Source organism: Triticum urartu, chromosome 6A (genome assembly GCF_056163025.1).
Source record: "Triticum urartu cultivar PI428250 chromosome 6A, HENAU_Tu73, whole genome shotgun sequence".
Classification (NCBI taxonomy): domain Eukaryota; kingdom Viridiplantae; phylum Streptophyta; class Magnoliopsida; order Poales; family Poaceae; genus Triticum; species Triticum urartu.
In genome coordinates this window covers 598,376,707-598,395,724 of record NC_141878.1, presented here as the reverse complement: position 1 = coordinate 598,395,724, position 19,018 = coordinate 598,376,707, and the positions used below count along the sequence as shown (strand labels likewise).

Sequence of the window (19,018 nt, the reverse complement as noted above, 5' to 3'; positions counted from 1 at the left end):
CCAAAAATACGAAGAATAGAATAGTTGGGTTTTTCATGAAAGAGTCGTTCAAAAGGTGTTTCGAAGTTGATAACCTTGCTAGGAGTCCTATTTATCAAATAGGTTGCGGCAATGAAGGCTTCATCCCAAAACTTCAAAGGCATAGAAGCTTGGGCAAGAAGTGACAAGCCTACCTCAACTATGTGTCGATGTTTCCTCTCAGCCAACCCATTCTGTTGATGGGCATGAGGACAAGAGACATGGTGAGATATGCCTATGCGGGTGAAAAAGGAGTTTAGTTTCACATACTCCCCACCCCAATCTATTTGGAGAGCAAGAATCTTGTGATCAAACTGTCTTTCTACAAGATTCTGAAAATCATGGAATTTCTGAAACACCTCAGACTTGTGTTTGATAAGATATATCCATGTAAATTTACTGAAATCATCTATGAAACTCACATAATATTGCTTTCTTCCTACTGTTTCAATAGCAGGACCCCAAACATCGGAAAACACAAGTTCTAGAGGGAACTTTGATTACTTATTGAATTTGGATAAGGAAGTTGGTGAATTTTGCCTCTTTGACAGGAGTCAGATATAGACTCTTTATTGAAATCACTGGCACACGGGAGATTATTCTGACTAATGACTTTGCTAACAATAACTGAAGATGGATGTCCTAAGCGTCGATGCCACCTGTCCGGAGATATCTTGGTGGCACTTAGTACTTGCTTGTTGATGTTGGTGCCCGTGTGCATTACTGGGTAGAGACCTCGTCTACCCTTTCCTTGAAGGAGTACCTTCCTCGTTCCCTGTTCGTTTACAAAAAAAAGAATAGGGATGAATTTCAACAAAGGTATTATTGTCAACGGCGAGACGACTAGCAGAGATGAGACTTTTGTTGGCTTCGGGTACATGAAGTATATTGTTTAAATAGAGATCATGATCTAGGGTGTGAATAGCCGAATGACCAACGTGTTCAATAACCATACCTGAACAGCTTGCGGTGTGGATCTGCTCGTTGTCGTTGTAGCGGTCGCGCACGCTCAGCTTCTCCAGGTCACGGGTGATATGGTCGGTGGCACCACTGTCGAGATACCAGTTGGTGTCCACCACATACTGTGGAGCTGCAAGATTGGCCATTTTCTCCTCCACACCTTGGTAGGATTCATCATAGCGTTTCCAGTATTTCCATGCCGGATGGCCCATCTTCCCGCAGATTTGGCACTGAACCCTGGGAGCGGAGGCATGCTTGTTGTAGTTGCCTCCACCGCTGCCGTTGTTGCCGCCGTGCCCGCCGCCATGTCCACCGTTGCGGCCTCCTGGCTTGGAGTAGCCACGGCCGCCGCGGTCACCACCATTGTCGGCTTGTCTGCGGCCGCGGTCACCACCGCCGCCGCCGCCTTGTCTGCAGCCTCGGGTGGCAGCGTTGGCAGATGACTGCGATCCGCCGCCACGAAGATTCAGCCTCGTCTTGAAGCTGAGCAGCTGAGAAAACAGCTCAGCCGCGGTGACTGGTTCTACCCTGGAGCACATGGCAAAAGCCACAGGGTCGAACTCTTCGTCAAGTCTGGCTAGGATGTGGGAGACAATATCTTCCTCGTCCACCCTCTTCCCTGCAGCGATCAGTTCATCGCAGAGGGTTCTGATCTTCCCGACATAGTCGGTGATGGATAGGTTGCCCTTCTGGAAGTTGGCGAGGGCGATCCGGACGTTGGTGGTCTGGGAGCGGGTGCGAGATGCAAGCATCCCCTCAACCGTGTTCCACAACTCCGCCGAGGTATGATAGGACGCAACCTGGATGGCTATCTCACGAGGGAGAGTCGTCAGAAGATACGAGAAAACTTGTTGGTCTTGCGTATACCAAGTCTGGAAGTCAGGGTTCGGCGCCTTCGCCGTGGTCTTGCCGTCGGAGGAGGTCACGTCGATCTGCATGGGCGGCGGTGGCTGCTCAACGTCGAGGTACTTCACCATCTGGGCTCCCCGGATGGCGGAGAGCACGGTCGCCCGCCACAGAGCGTGATTGCCCTTGGTGAGCTTCTCGGTGGAGGCGTGCACGAATGGCGAGGAGCAGAAGGAACTTGAAGACGTCGCCATGGATGAGCTCGAGGATTGCTCTGATTACCATGAAAGAATGAAAGGCTAGAAGCGTATGCTGTTCGGCGGGACGCATACATGTTATATAGTCATGACAGATTACAAGAAGGCGCAGGTTGTTGCTAAACTTGACATCTACTCCAAGCTATACCAAGATAAGATCTATCTAGCTAACAACCTGCCGCACCAAATACATTGTATGCGCTACAACACATACGTGACATGTTGCCACGTATTTCTATCTATACATTCTCTACAAGTCTATCTATACAACCTCCAGTAGCACACAATTGTATGATTTTGGTGGTTAGTCGAAAAAATAACTGGGTATATGGTAGAAGTATACCTTAGAAAGATACTCTGTAATCAGTTCACATAGTCCCCATCAATTTTGACCTCCAGCTTGCTTGTTGCTAGCAATCTGCATTGTTTTGATAACTCGACGCTGCAACCATCGATTACCAGTTCTTCCAGCAAAGGTGGGAGGCCCTCATTTGGAAGCCATGAGATATCTTCACAACTTATGATCTTCAACGTCTTGAGGGAAGGGAGGCCCCGCAGCCCCGTGGGAAGATGTATGAGATGCGTACAAGCGTGAAAGCAGAGCTCTTGCAGGGACCTGAGCAGCAGAAGTGCTCTCTCTTGCTCATCTGTTAGTCTCGTTGCATCCAACCAAGTAAGCGTTAGGCTTTGGAGGCAGGTGAGGCCCTTGCAGAATGACGTGTTAAGGGGAGACAACTCATCGATCTCAAGACTTTCCAGTGTAGGGAAGAATAACTCATAGCTATGACTTGGAATTCCCTCAACTGAATCGTAACTCTTCAATGTGCGTATTTCCAAATGCTTAAGGTTCACGAGGGATTGCAAGCCCTCTAGTGTGACGAGTGAACCGCAGGACCAAATTTCCAACGTTCCAGCGACGTGCAGGAATGCAGCCATAGGGATTTGAATCTTGAGTTAAAAGATAATTTCAAAGACCTGAGCATTCCAAGCGATCGCTTGCCCTCTAATGTGATGAGTTGATCGCAACCGTCAATTTCCAATTCTTCCAAGGCCGTACAAGAATCCAGCTGTAGATATTCCAAACTTTTGCTGGTTACTTGTAACTTTCTGAGACAGGTGAAATTACCCACAAAGCAGGGCCGCAGAGCTTTTCGGGGATAATCAGACCAATCAAGATGTCCAACTGATTGCGGGAGGAGACATCTTCCATTCTCTACCTGTGAGGAGGAGGTAAATCCAGTAAAGCCTTCCCTACTCCCGTCAAATATTAGATGAGGGCATCCACCAATTTTTATCTTTCTGAGATTCAGTGGAATGTGCACGACTCCATCTGCATATCCTGATGGCGCACCATGTAGATACCCTGATGACGAAGCCTCAAAAGCCTCTTCTATCTTCAACTGTTTCAACTGCGGACAATCATATAAATACAAGTCCTTCAGGGTTGGCGAATGAAGCAGCATCAGAGATAGCCACTTCCCCGTTATTCCACATCTTATAATATCAAGACTTTCTAGAGCCGGGAGAATATCATCATTTGCAGTTATCATGTCGTCATGGGTATGCTTTGGCACATCATCCGAAGAGAAAAGTTCTCTGCAGTGCACTATTTTCAAACTCTTTAAGGAGATGAGCTGACTTAAGCCTTTGAATGAAATGGATGTTAGGCTTTCGCAATTCAATATCTCCAAGTATTTGATATCCTTAAGATTATGGAATGCCAAAATTTTGTCATCGAGTGTATCACACAAAAGTTTATATCCGCTAATCTCTAATTTTTCCGTGGAAGATCCCTCCATTGTCATAATTGGTGAAACCTCGTTAATTGATAGTTTAGAAAAATATGGCTGAAGGCGGAAGGGGGGTCTGTACTTGCAGATGAGGACAATTGCGCATAATGAGTTTCCTCAGATTGGGCAACCATGACTTATACTCAATTTTGTAGTTATGACCTTTCTAAAATAGATCAAACACCTCAAGTGCAGGGCAACTCTGTATCTCCAGCAGCCTTAAACTAGATTTCATATCATCCACGGAAGTACAGTAACATGTCTGTAAATCTGACATTTTATATAAAACAAGCTCCTCCAATGATGGAAACGATACTTTTGTTGCACTCCGCATGTTTCTCAACTTCAACCTTTTAAGAAACCAAAGCATTTCCAGAGATGAAAGTACCCCCCCTTCTCCGCAATCCTCTAGATGAACTGTATGCAATGACATAAAGAAAGCAACATCCAATACCTGAAGATGGAAAAACTTGCTCAAAACATGAGGCAAAGGCTGTTGCTCAGCATTATCATCCTCAAGTTTTAGATGCCGGAGACGTGTAGGATTTACCAAGCTACATAAGAAAGATTTAAAATCAATAGATGTTGCAGACATTTGCAGCAGACATAGATTATGTGATTTTTCAAACACATCTTGGAATGCGTTGAAGAAAAAGGAGTCATATTTCGCGATCAACACCAATGTCCTCAACTTTTTCACGGATGTGACTATATTTTGCAAGAAAAATTGAAACTTCTCACTACGAGGTATGTTCCCAGTCTGGCCATCCCTCCGATATACAAAATTGGTTACTATAGATAAATGGCGTACAGTTGGGAAAATGTCATTGTGCTGCAAACCATCCAAAGCTCCACACTCAGTTCTTGAAACTAGCCGTGCAAAATCATGCATCAGGCCACACATAGTGTAGTAAGTTTGACTTTTAACCTGCTCAAACAATCCCAGGTTCACCAAATCAGTCAGATAGTACTGTCCCATCTCCTCCAAACTGCTGCTTGAATGATCACGCTTCAAAAATCCTTGTGAAATCCAAAGACAAACTAGTTTCTCAGCAGTAAATTAATAGTTGTAGGGGAATATGGAACAATATGAGAAACATTGTTGTACAAGGTATGGTAGGTCATCGTAGGAAAGCTTCAGAGCAGACATGATGCCACCAGCGTGTTGCAAGGATTTCCAATCTTCTGTCTTCAAAATGTTACTCCAATGATCCACAGTAAGTTGATCTCTTAATAGTGACCCAGCAGTTTGTGCTGCTAATGGGTTTCTTTTTAAGTTTTGTGCTATTTTCTGTCCATGTTACTTAGACTTGCTTGCTCTTCGTAATTCTCATAACCAAATGCACATGCCTTAAACAATAGCCAGAAATCATCATTTTTCAAACCATGTAAGTAAATTGGTCCAGTTGTACCTCTCTTTTTTGCAACAAACGGTTTTCTAGTTGTCAGAATAATCATATTGCCATTTGCACCATTAGAATTGAAAGGAGCCAACAATTTGTTCCATCGGCCGTCATCCATGCCTTCCCAGACATCATCTAAAATAAGTAGAATCCTCTTTGATTTAATATGACCCTTCAAGACCTCTTGAAGCTTGGGAAAGATGCATATGCAATCTTCTTGGGAGACACAATCTAACATCTCCCTCGTGAGTCTCATTTCATCAAAATTGTTCGGCACCCAAATCCATATCTTGTGATCAAATTCACTTTCCAAAGCTGGATCATTGTACACAACCTGAGCAAGAGCTGTTTTCCCAACTCCTCCTATGCCTACAATAGGCAAAACAGTTACACCGGCAGTTGATTTGTGTTCTTCGATCGACTTTTTGATGGAACTCTTCTCTGCAGCTCTCCCATACACTTTCCCTTGAATAAGACTTGATGTTCTTCGGCGTGGATCTGAGCTTGTACTCTGACAATGATTTGAACTTGCACCACCTGAGTCTGGCCCAAGTATCTTGAGAAGCTTTGTGATCGCCTCTCGTTTGACTTGCATCTGACTAGTGATGTCTTGTATCCTTTCGGGAAATGTGTCCTTGTTCCACCTGTTTGGGTTAGCTGCGGCAACGTTTGTTGACTCCTGACCGGTTCTCATCCTTTTTCTGCTGCCAGTTGCAACAGGCATGGGACTTAATGTAGTAGCATTGGCGGTGCTGCAATAAGATACAAATCATGGATTGGGTGAGCCTTAATGCACACTTAAGCAGATGTATGAAAGAAGGCTCTAAAAAATGTGCCGTGCAGGGCACTAAATAATTTAGGTACCTTGAAGAAGGGTCAGATGCTCCACGTTTCTTGGTACAACTTTTGCTCTTGAGATGATTGCGCAAAACTGATGTCCCCATTGTGGTTGGGCACATAATCTTTGTTTGACAGTACTTGCATCTTGCTTTGGAAGGCCCTCCATTTTGTTCAGTGTCTATGATGTCAAAGTGAACCCATTCCTTGGACCGTAACCTGCCATTGCTGCTACTCTGTACATCATCAGCATTTTCTCTGGAATTTTTAACTTGCTGCGATCCATCCGTTTCGAGCAGCGTCTCTGAGGCAGAACAAAAGGTGCACCAGATATTTAGCATAGTCGTTGTGCTCCAGAAAAAAAATCGGAAGCAATTCAGCAGATACTTGGATCTAAAAAATGTGTTACCAAAATTACCTGGCTGGAGCTCCTGCTGGAGCATGCAGTAGTCCAGCTCGTCGACCACATCGTCGGCGTCGTAGAGCAGCTCCTTGATACGAGCGAGGGATCGGGTCAGCGGCTTGTTCCCGGTCGCCCTCCCCTACACAGCAGAAACCACCATCTCCACCTCCTCGACCTCGGACTGGAGCTTTCCGATGTCGTTGCCGAGGCCAGCTTGACGGATCCATGAATTCAGCTTGCCGCCGGCTGCGAGATTTGCAAGGATGGTATCGGCAAGCCATCCAATCGCAGGCTCCAGGGTGGGGTCTTCCATGGCGTCCATCACCAGATCCGGCGCAAGGAGCTGGAAGCAAGGACACGCAAGGAAACGTATGGCAGAGGGAGATGACGGGTTCAGACCTCAGAGGATAAGCAAGGTTGACGTATGTGGCAGGCAGGGAGAGCAACTAGTTAACAAGCGCTCCTTTGGGAGCCTAGCAACGATCAGCGGCACTTGACGCGCTCTCAGCCATTTGCTACGTGTTGCGCTCTGGACGCTCCTTCCAGATTTTTTTTATTTTTCCGCACGTGTTTACGGCTTTTTAAACTGTTTTTTTCGGGTTTTTTCGACATTTTGATTTTCCCCGGTCTTCCTTAGCTTTTCGATAAAAAAAATTTACGCGAAAAAACGTGTTTTCTTTTTTTTTCCTTTCGTAAAAGTCACGGTTTTTCTTCCGCGAGAGGCATGGTTGTGCTTTAGCGAGAGTCACGGCCGTGCCTTTCGGAAACGAAAAAAACACGTTTTTTTCCTTTCACAATATAACGAACACCCCATCATCCCCTTCGTGGCATGTGCTGGCCTATTTCCCCCTTCTCTCCTTTGTTCTTTCGCGTGATCACCACGAATGACTGACATGCGTTATCAACTTATCATACATATATCGTATACAATATGTTGTACGCATAGCAAAACTCTTTCAAAAATAAGGGAACTCTTTCCATAACACATCAACAAATTTTAAAGCACATGACTGTTCTTTTCAAATACAATACTAACATAAGTTTTTTGTAAAGCATAAGTATTTTTTAATACATGAGCATTTTTTTCAAAAAATACCTGATTTTTTTTCAAATGTATGGATTTTTTTTCTAAAAATGAACACTTTAATCCTGAAATACTCGAATATTTAATATATGAGTACTTTTACTACTCCTATTACATATGCATGTGCATTGTAACGGTAATAATTATGGCACTTGCCTATAACACAATAAATATGGCTCAAGGAAAAAATGAATACTATTTGATTTATGACTCACATCAATTAGCATGGATGGCCAATGGCAGGTGGAACCTTCCGCCGCAAGAGTAACTCCATGATCGAGTCTATTCTCCATGGTAGACTATCACCACCATCGCTCCCATAGACCTAAATCATCATACATCAAGGCTCCCCTCAAATAGGATTTACACTTTTCACCGCAAGAGAAAATTTAGGTTTAACTTTCGCCTATTTAGAAATGTTTTTTCAAGCATTTTGGAGTAATGATTTTGCAAATATATAGAAAATTCGTCAATATTTATTGTCAAAAAAATTACATTTTTTATTTTACTATTCATGAGGACCATTTGAGCCTGCAAGCGGAATGACACTTTCGCTATGTATCCTCTTTCCCTTAAAAAAAAGTCGTGTTGGGTGGAGCGCACGCATGTGCAAGGGCTGGTGGCGATCGATCGGGCGTGGAGGGGAGATGAGATTGGGAGGAGGCTGGAGGAAGAAGACCCGATCGATTTGCCGGTCTACAACAGACCCCTTGTTGCTATCGCATGTCTTGTCACAACGGGGGTGTTTCAAACCAGTACATGGGGCAGGGTTGTTGTGCGACGCACGATCAAAATCTGACTAGACAGTCACAGAGGCGATCTACGTGCGCCTAGTTATCGGCCGGGTGAGGTCAAGTATTTCCGCATAAACATTATAAAGGTGTTCCCTTGTTCTCGGAAAATATTTCGGTTGAGCGGTGAAGAACAAAAGTTGGGGAAATCTTTTTTTCCCTAGTGTAACCTTTTGCAACAATATGATGCACAACTCCGCGAGATGGGCTGGCCTATTTCTCCCTTCTTTCCTTTCTTCTTTCACAATATTTTCCCCTTTTTCCCACCAGTTAATCTGCCTTTTTCATATTTCGTTTTTCCTAGTACATGGAATACTTTCCCCCCTAAACTGAACTACTTTGCATATGATAAAAATAACCCCGCAAAAAAAGCCCAATAAATATAAACTGCATAGTGATCACCATGAACGGCTACAATATCATACATTTATCGGGTACAATGTGTTGTACACATAGCAAAAATCTTTCCAAAATACATGATATCTTTCCAGAACACATCATCATTTTTAAAGCACATGAAAGTTTTTTTAATATGTAGCTAACATAAGAACATTTTTTAAAGCATGAATATTTTTTAATACATGATCATTTTTCAAAAGTACATAAAACATTTCAAATGTATGAATTTTGTTTCCTAAAAAGGAATACTTAATCCTGAAATAATCGAATATTTTTAAAATTGAAGTATTTCTTTCTAAATATGTATTAAGAAACTAAAATCTTTATTTAAAATTTTGTATACATACATTTTTTAGGGGTATGTTGTGTACATAGATATATTTATGTAAATAATTAAGCTCTTTTTGGAACGAGCTAATCTGGCCTATATGGGTGTTATATAGTCTATTCATTTCGAAAGTTGGCAAAAATACAGCTGATTCACTTTTTACCTTTTATTGTTTTTACTTTTGCAATCACGCAATATAGAAATATGTGCAAATAGTTAATCAGATTAATACTTGTTTACGCTTAAAAGACAATTTACTATTTACATTGTTCGAGAGCTGCACCTAAACCTTTTTTTTTTTGCGGGGAGCTGCATCTAAACCCATGGCCTTGGGGGGAGCAAGGGCAGCTGTCCGGGGCCCAGAGTATTGTTGCACTGTTAATTATCGTCAACACTTTAGAAAATTCTCACGGAAGCTACCCAAGTAGGGGGTCTCCTATATGACGCTAGTTGCATTAAAGTTTCGAGGTATCGCACAAGAGCCGGTGATGTCGACCAGCCCACACTCGTGATCAGGACAAGAGAATTTTCTTCTGTTTTTTAGGTTTTAAATTATTTCAACCTGAAAATATGAGCTACAGTAAAAGGTTAAAAAGTCATAGAATTTGAAATGTACTGATTTTTGGAAAACAAATGCCATAAAAATATGTTTTCCCGATATTTAAAATGATTCTCAAATTTTAAAAAATGTTTGTGTTTTCAAAAGTTTTCTCAAATTGTAAAAAGATTTGCCTATTTTTTAAAATATTGCCCAATATTAGAAACCATTCTCACAAATTCGAAATTTTATTAAATTTTATAAATTTTATTGTATTTTAAAACTTTCTTGAAGTAAGAGAGAGAAGAAAAGAGAAAGGAAAATAAAAAACAAAAGAAAACGACAAATAATTGGTGACTAAACAAACTAGCAAAATCTCGCCCAATCGCTACGGTGACCTGTGATTGGCCGGCATTCTCAAGAGACAAATAGACAATTTTACCAATTTTTAGACAAACAACATTCTAACAGCCCCACAACTACTGTGCCAGCCCCGCTTGTTGCTTGTGGGTTGGCACATTAATGGCCGCATCGAGGAGCGGTTTTGCAGCTTTTTTCTTCGGTTTATACCTTTTTTTGGTTTTTCCGTTTTCTTTTTTCTTTGGTTCTTTTATTCGTTCTTTGTTTTCTTTATTTCTTTCTTTCGTTTTTCTGGTTTTGTTTTTCTTCTTTTTCATTTGTTCTTTTTATATTAAAGTTTTTCAAATACATGATTTAACTTTTTAAGTATATGTTTTATGTCTACTTTTTATACATTATACATATTTTGTATACATCAGAAATATTACTTTTATATATACTGATTTTTTTAAATACATGATTAACATATATTTTTTTCCAAATACATGAAACGAGGCCGCGCCGGAGCTGCTGAGAAAGGGTATTATATGGTATGTGGGAGGGGGGGGGGGGGGGGGGGGAGATTAAGATGAGTGAACCAGCTCATGCTCCTGGACAGGAAAGAATGGAATAGTGGCCTTATGAAAAGAATTGTGTTTTCTTTGTAAGGAGTGCTTACAAGCTCGCTGCGTCCTTTCAAAATCAAACCCGGCTTGAACCGTCAAGTTATTTGAGAAGCGCAATAGACCAGAGTATTGTCAAAAAAGGCTTTCGCCCCGTTTTATATATAAAGCACAGATCATCAACAATCCAGTACAGCACACATCACCAACACACACGCACACACCCAAGGCAGGATACAAAGACGCTGAGCGCAGCAACACCACCCCTAGCACTACTATAGCCATCGGGGACCACAACCGTGAACACGCCACCGCGAAGAGAAGAAGCTACATACGACGCTCCGTGGGCTCCAAGGCGGTGCCAACAGAAAGGTTACGACACCGAAGTGCCGCCACCGCCCGACCCAAGGATCAGGGTTTCCCCTGGAGCAACACGATGGGCAGCGAGAGTCGCGGCGACGCCTTCAAGAAGGGAACGAGCTTCGCCGTCGCCGGTCAGTCCGAAGATAGAACAAGTTTTCACCCCGACCAATATTCACCGCCACCGAACGCCGCACCCTGGCTACCACGCCGCCCACACGGCCATGGCCACCAGGCAGCACCATGTCACGAGCTTTGCCCAGGAGCACCGCGACACCACCACCAGGGCCGCCGCCCCAGCATCCATGACCTTGACGCCACCTCACCCGTCACCCACCGCTACCCCAACCAAAGAGACGAATGGAAAGGAACCGCCTTTCGCACTCCTGAGCAATCCCCAGCGTCGAGACCCGAAGTCCGGCCAAACCTGGCCACCATTGACCCGTCCTGCTGCCGGGCGCGAGACGAGCTCGGTCCAGCAACCGGGCGCGAGACGAGTCAGATCCTGCTGCCGGGCGCGAGACGAGTCCGGTCCTGCTGCCGGGCGCGAGACGAGCTCGGTCCTGTCGCCGGGCGCGAGACGGGCGGTGGGCGCCGCTGGAAGAGGGCCAACCCTCCAATGAAGGTAGCGCCTGAACGACGAGGAGAGGAATCGAAGGTCGTTAAGGGCGCTCCCCGACAGGCAGACGCCAAAGAAGTCCAGCCGCCGCCTTGAAACGACCCAGACCACCGCCATGGGCCACCACCACGCCGTGGAACCCCACATCCACGCCGGGACCCCGAGGGACTACTCCGAGCCGCCCGCCGATGGCCCAGCGCCAGAGCCAGGGAGCAGGCCGGCAACCGCCGCCGTCCCCTCCCGAATCCGTGCCCAGGGCGATCCCCGGCCTCCGCCCTGCGCCACCAGCCGGGTCCCCGGCGACAGATCCAACCGGATCTGGCCGGAAACCGGCTCGTCCGCAACCACCATCACCGCCGCCGCCGCGTCAGATCCGCCGCCGCCACGGGTGCGCCCACCACCTCGAGGCCCTCCACGCCGCCACCCCGGACCAGCAGCCCCGCCGCCGGGCCAAGCAGCCACGCCGCCGTGCCCCCCGAAAGCGCAGCGCCGCTGTCCGAGCAGGGCGCCCCGCGCCGCCGCCGCCCGAGCAGGGAGAGACGAGGCCCCGCCGCCGCCAGCACCAAACGGGCTTCGCCCGCCGGCGCGCACGGGCGGCGGCGAGGGAGGAAGACGAGGGGAGGGGAACCGGCCGACGACGCCCTAGGGTTTCCCCCCGGTCGTCCGCGGGGACGACGCGGGAGGAGGAGGACTCGATGGATTTGGCTAGCTAGTGTCCTCAGACCGGAGTATTTGGGACCTCATTTGGAGAGTTGATGTCCCGCCTAAGGTCAGAATCTTCGGGTGGAGGGTTGCTGCGAATCCTCTTGCTACCAAAAAGAATAAGTACAGACGAACTATTGTCCATGATGGTGCCTGTAATATTTGTGGTAATGGAGAGGAGGATGACTTCCACGCAATCAATGGATGCAGAAAAAGTAGAGCCTTAAAATATGCTATGGAAGAAGTGTGGAATCTTCCACCTGAAAAAGACTTCCGGTTCACTGGATGCAATTGGCTGCAGGTACTGTTGGATTCTGTATCCGATGACATGCGTGCTAAAGTCCTGCAGCTCCTGCTGTGGAGATGACTGCAGCCATGGAAGTGGCAGGGAACCAATCAGGAGCTCAGCGATTTTGCTGACAAGGTACGAGGAGTGGAAATGTGCTAATCTGAACTTGCAGTCTGCAAAGGCGATCAACCAATGGAGTGCACCGGATAGGGGAACTGTTAAAATCAACACTGATGCGTCGTTTCTCCCTGACAGTGGCCAGTGCTGAGCGGGTGTGGTGGCCAGGGATTACAGGGGGGCTGGTGTTCTTGTCTGAATGTAATTCTTCGGCTCATGAACTTGTTGCCGAGGCCAGACAAAGAGGAGACCAGATGATCATCGCGGATGCCCTGATAGGTTACGACAGTTGATGCAGTCTGAATGTATTCCCCCACTTGAGTAATTCGTTTACTCGAGTTTCTCAACAACAAAAAAACTTCACCAGAAACACATCTGGAAACATGCATCCTCTGTTTGTTGCACACCGTGGAAACACCACCGGACTGCAAAACATACAGAGTGCTCGATTTTTCTGAAGGAATTCACAGTTATAAAGAATAGGGCCCTGAGTGGACTGACTATGATTTCACTGAGAACCTTTAGTGCGGACTGAAACAATTCCTGAAAAAACAAATCAAGGATTAATACCTTCAGTGCGGACTGTTAAAAATTTCTGCACAAACGGAGCTAGAAAAATCCATCTGTTGTGATTGTATTGTACACCCCAAACATTCTATTGGACTCCAAACATCTGAAGGTGCTCAGAATCATTTTCAAGAAATTCCGAGAAAATCGAGTATAGATCATCCATGAACAGAGATTTAAATTTGCAGGACAAACAGTGCTAGAATCATCCTGTTTTTTATGTTGTGGTATCAACCCCGGACAACACGGCCGGCCTAAAAAAATTGGAAGCGCTCAACCAGATCTGCATCCATTCTTAAAAATACAGCATCACTGCAGAATAATTTACTTATACAGTTCCACTCACGGGTTTCAGACTACAATCTCTTACAGCGGAATCCAGTTTTATTGTTTGGCCCACTGGAACCTGCACAGGAGGTTCCTGAGAGTGAGATAATGGATTCATTCAGCAATCACCAAAAAAATTCTGAATGGTCATATTGAAAAGGCTGGAACAGAACAAGCGCATTAGACAGACAAGCGGGCAATGGATTCTTTCTTTTCCCTCGGTGGGGTGGGGAGGCACCTTATGAAAGATCACAAGAAAACCTGTTCATATCACAAGAAAAATACGTTAAGCATTTCCTCCACTTAAAATATAAGTACTGTAACAGGTGACCCAGGACAGGGATGACTTGGGCAATCCCTCCAATTGCATATAAATTTACAATTTTTGTGTTTAGTAAAAAATGACTGGGTATATGGTAGAAGCATACCTTAGAAAGATATTCTGTAATCAGTCTACATAGTCCCCATCAATTTTGACCTCTAGCTTGCTTGTTGCTAGCGATCTGCATCCTTTTGAAAACTCGACGCTGCATTGGTCGATTACCAGTTCTTCCAGCGAAGGTGGGAGGCCCTCCTTCGGAAGCCCTGAGATGCGCTTACAACCTATGATCTCCAGCCTCTTGAGGGAAGGAAGGCCGCGCAGCCCCGCAGGAAGATCTATAAGATACCACCAATCCTCAAATTGGAGCTCTTGCAGGGACCTGAGGAGCAGAAGCGTGCTCTCTTGCTCACTTGTTAGTCTCTGTATCCTTGCTTCCGAAGAAGCAATGTATAGGCGGGTGAGGCCCTTGCAGAATAACGTGTTAAGGAGAGACAAGTCATTGATCATAAGACTTTCCAGTGCAGGGAATAATTCATAGCTATGACTTGAAATCCCCTCAGTTGGCCCGAGTATTACCAAATGCTTGAGGTTCACCAGGGATCGCAAGCCTTCTAATGCCACGAGCGAACTACACCAACAAATTTCCAAACGTACTAGCGCCGTGCATGAATTCAGGTGTAGAGATTCCAATCCTGAGTTTTTAGATAATTCCAAAGATCTGAGGGTTCCAAGCAATTGCATGCCCTCTAATGTGACGAGCTGATCGCAATCACGACTTTCCAAATCTAGCAACGCCGTACAGGAATGCAGCTGTAGTGATTCCAATCTTGAGTTTCCATATAGTACCAACGACCTGAGGGTTCCAAGCGATTGCATGCCCTCTAATGCGACGAGCCATTCACAACATCTAATTTCCAAATCTTCCAAGGCCGTACAGGAATCCAGCTGTAGATATTCCAAACTTTTGCTGGTTACTTCTAACTTTTTGAGATAGGTGAGATTACCCACAATGCAGGGCCGCAGAGCTTTTCGGGGATAATCAAACCAATCAAGATGTTCAAGTGATTGCGGGACGAGACATCTGTCGTTCTCTTGGCAGTCTTCCTCTACTTCATCCTCAAGGGAGGTAAATCCAGCAAAGCCTTCCCTACTCCCATCAAATATTAGATGAGGGCATCCACCAATTCTCTTTCTGAGATTCAATGGAATGAGCACGATTGCATCTGCATAACCTAATGACAAAGTCATGAAATATGGGAGAAAGTTTAACCGTTTCAGCTGTGGGCAGCCAATTAAATCTAATTCCTTCAGGATTGGCGAAAGTCGCAACATCAGAGATAGCCACTTCCCCGTTATTCCACATTCTTTAATATAGAGACTTTCAAGAGACCGAAGAGCAACACCACAAACATTTATCATGTCTTCATGGGTCTGCTCTGTCACATCATCTGAAGAGAAAAGTTCTCCGCATTCCACTATTTTCAAACTCTTTAAAGAGATTAGCTGACTTAAGCCTATGAATGAAATGGACCTTAGGCTGATGCATGATGATATCTCCAAGTATTTGATATGCTTAAGATTATGGAATGCCAAAATTTTGTCACTGAGTGACGTCACCTCATTCAAAAGTCCATTTCCGTCAATTTTGAATATTCCCATGGAAGATCCCTCCATTGTCATAATTGTTGAAACTCCACTGATTAATAGTTCGAAAAATGTGGCTGAAGGTGGAAGGGGGACCTGTACATGAAAATGAGGACAATCACACATAATGAGTTTCCTCAAACTAGGCAACCAGGGCTTATGCTCAGGTTCATAGTTATGACATTTCTGAAACAGATCAAACACATGAAGTGCAGGGCATCTCTGGATCTACAGCACCCTTAAACTAGACTTCATATCCCCCAAACAAGTGCAAGAACATCTCTGTAAATCTTGCATTCCCTCTAAAATCAGCTCCTCCAATGATGGAAGCGGTACTTCCCTTACTCTTTGCATGTTGCTCAACTTCAACCTTTTGAGAAACCGAAGCATTTCCAGAGATGGAAATGTTATCCTTTCTCTCCAGTTGTCTATACTAACCGTATGCAATGACAGAAACAAAGCAAAATCCAATACTTGAAAATGGAAAAACTTGCTCAAAACATGAGGCAAAATCTTTTGTTAATCAGTATGACAATCCTGAAGTTTTATATAGCGAAGACGTGTAGGATTTACCAAGCTACACATGAAGGAATCAAAATCAGTTGATGTTGCAGACATTTGCAGTAGATGCAGATTATGTGCTTTTCCAAACACATCTTGGAATGCTTTGAAGTAAAAGGAGTCATACTCCCCAATTAACAGCAATGTCTTCAACTTTCTCACTGATGCGACTATATTTTGCAAGAAAAGATTCAAACTTCTCACTACGCGGTATGTTTCCAGTCTGCTTATCCCTCGGATATATACAAAACTAGTTACTATGGACAGGTGACGTACATTTGGAAAAAATTCATTGCACAACAAACCATCCAAAGTTGCACACTCAGTTCTTGAAACTAGCCTCCCAAATTCATGCATCAGGCCACACATAGCATACCAAGTTTGACTACCAGGAGATGATCTTGTTCTTTCAAACAAACCCAAGTTCACCAAGTCAGTTAGATAGTACTGTCCTATCTCCTGCAAACTCTTACCTGAATAGTCACGCTTCACGTATCCCAGTGAAATCCAAAAACAAACTATCTCCTCAGCAAGAAATTGATAGTTGTAGGGGAATGTAGAACAATGCGAGAAGCATTGCTGCACATGGTAGGGCAACTCATCATAGGAAAGCTTCAAACTAGACATGATGCCACCAGTGTGTTCCAGGGATTTCCAAGCTTCGGTCTTTAGAATGTTATTCCAATGATCCACAGTAAGACAATGTCTTAATATTACCCCAGCGGTTTGTGCTGCTAATGGATTTCCTTTTAATTTTTGTGCTATTTCCTGTCCTAAGTTAGTTAGATTTGCTTGCACTTTGTAAATCTCATTAGCAAACGTGCAAGATTTAAACACTTGCCAAAAATGGTCCTTTCCCAAACCACCTAAGATAATTGGTCTAGTTGTACCTCTACTCTTTGCAACAGAAGGTTTTCTTGTTGTCACGATTATCATGTTGCCCTTTGCATTGTCAGATTTGAAAGGAGCTAATAGTTGGTTCCATCGGCATTGATCCTTGTCATCCCAAACATCATCTAAAATAAGTAGAACCCTCTTTGATTTAATACGACCCTTCAAGGCCTCCTGAAGCTTGGGAAAGCTGCATAGGCCATCATGTGTTTCGTGTGAGACGTAATCTAACATCTCTCTTGTGAGTCTCATTTCATCAAAGTTGTTAGAGACCCAGAGGCATATCTTGTGGTAAAATTGACTTTCCAAAGCTGGATCAATTTATACAAGCTGAGCGAGAGCTGTCTTACCAACTCCTCCGATGCCTACAATAGGCAGAACAGTTACACCGGTAGTTGATTTGTGTTCTTCTATCGACTTTTTGATGGATCTCTTCTCTGCTGCTCTCCCATACACTTTTCCTTGAACAAGACTTGATGTTATTCAGCATGGATCTAAGATAGTATTCTGACAGTGAATTGAACTTGCAACACTCGAGTCTGGCCCAAGTATCTCCAGAAGCCCTGTGATAGCCTCTCGCCTGCCTTGCAGCTGACTAGTGATGTCTTGTAGCGCTCGGGGCTTATCCAGCCGAACGCAGCGCTCGTGGCTTATCCCTTCCTCCCACTATTTATAGATGCAAAAAAGGAGACGTGGCCATAGACGCTAGTTGGGCGCATTCCCTCATCCTTTATATGTTCAATGCATCCTTACTCCAACCGTTTGGGTTAGCTGCATTGATGTGTGTTGACTCCTGATTGATTCTCATCCTTTTTCTGCTAGACAAATTACCAGCTGCAACATGCGTAGGAATCGTGGTAGCATCAGCAGTGCTGCAAGGAGAAATAGATCATGGATTAGCAGTGAGACCATTAATATACTCTTATGCACATGCGTATTAAAAAAAGACTCGCAAAAGTGTGCTGGTGCGATGTAGAAAAAAAATCTAGGCACCTTGAAGAAGGGTGAGTTGCTCCACGTTTGTGGCTACAACCTTTGCTCTTGAGATGATTGCGCAAAACTGATGTTCCCTTTTTGGTTGTGCACATGAGCTCTGTTTTGCAGTACTTACATTTTGCTCTGGCAGGCCCTCCGTTTTGTTCAAACTGTGTGATGTCAAAGTGATTCCATTCCTTGGAACGTAACCGGCCATTGCTGCTGCTCTGTACATCAGCAGTATTTTCTCTAGATCTCTCAACTTGCTGCGTTCCTTGTCCATCCATTTCGAGCAGCGTCTCTGAGGCAGAAGAAAAGGTGGACAAGATATTTAGCATAGTCGTTGTGCTCATGAATTGGAACTTCCAATTAGCAAGAAAATCAGCAGATACTTGGATCTAAATTTATCACCGAAATTACCAGGTTCGAGCTCGTGCTGGAGCCTGTGGCCGTCGAGCTCGTCGACCACGTCGTCGGCGTCGTAGAGCAGCTCCTTGATACGAGCGAGAGATCGGGTCAGCGGCTTGTTCCCAGTCGCCCTCCCCTGCACAGCAGAAACCACCATCTCCACCTCCTCGACTTCGGACTTGAGCTTCCCGACGTCGTTGCCGAGGCCCGCCTGGCGAATCCATGAATCCAGCTTGCCGCCGGCTGCGAGATTTGCAAGGATTGTATCGGAAAGCCATCCAATCGCAGGCTCCAGGTTGGGGTCTTCCATGGCGTCCATCACCAGATCCGGTGCAAGGAGAGGGCAGCAACGCGCAAGGAAACGTATGGCAGAGGGAGATGGCGGGTTGAGACTTCAGAGTTCAGAGGAAGGTTGACGTACTGTATGTGGCAGGAAGGTTCAAAGTTCAGAGGAGCTTCTAACATGGGCCATTTCCTCTCAACAAGCCCACTCTGCCCCATGTAATCTCCTATTGTGCTCCTCTGCTTTTAATCTAAAAAACATTATGAAAGTGGTCCTCTGCTTTTGGAAATGATTTTGGTTGAGCGGTGAAGAATAAAAGTTGAGAAAAATGATTTTC

General features: G+C 44.9%; 1 protein-coding gene and 2 pseudogenes across 2 annotated transcripts; all 3 read right to left on the bottom strand.

Moving 5' to 3' along the window:
• Positions 1–1,453: 1,453 nt before the first annotated feature.
• LOC125541912 (small nucleolar RNA Z247) lies at positions 1,454–1,592 on the bottom strand (annotated as a pseudogene).
• A 563-nt stretch (positions 1,593–2,155) lies between these two features.
• On the bottom strand, positions 2,156–6,924 carry LOC147967013 (uncharacterized; annotated as a pseudogene). The gene is made up of 3 exons (XR_015609133.1): positions 6,530–6,924; positions 6,139–6,415; positions 2,156–6,026 (listed from the first exon to the last, which is right to left on the bottom strand). The product of XR_015609133.1 is annotated as an uncharacterized LOC147967013 (transcript).
• A 7,121-nt stretch (positions 6,925–14,045) lies between these two features.
• Positions 14,046–18,717, bottom strand: LOC125515594 (uncharacterized). Its single transcript, XM_087527438.1, is given in 7 exon segments — positions 14,046–14,572; positions 14,696–16,313; positions 16,315–16,371; positions 16,374–17,636; positions 17,761–17,887; positions 18,009–18,291; positions 18,411–18,717. Coding segments are annotated over 7 exon segments (4,182 nt in total).
• Between the last annotated feature and the right edge of the window lie 301 nt (positions 18,718–19,018).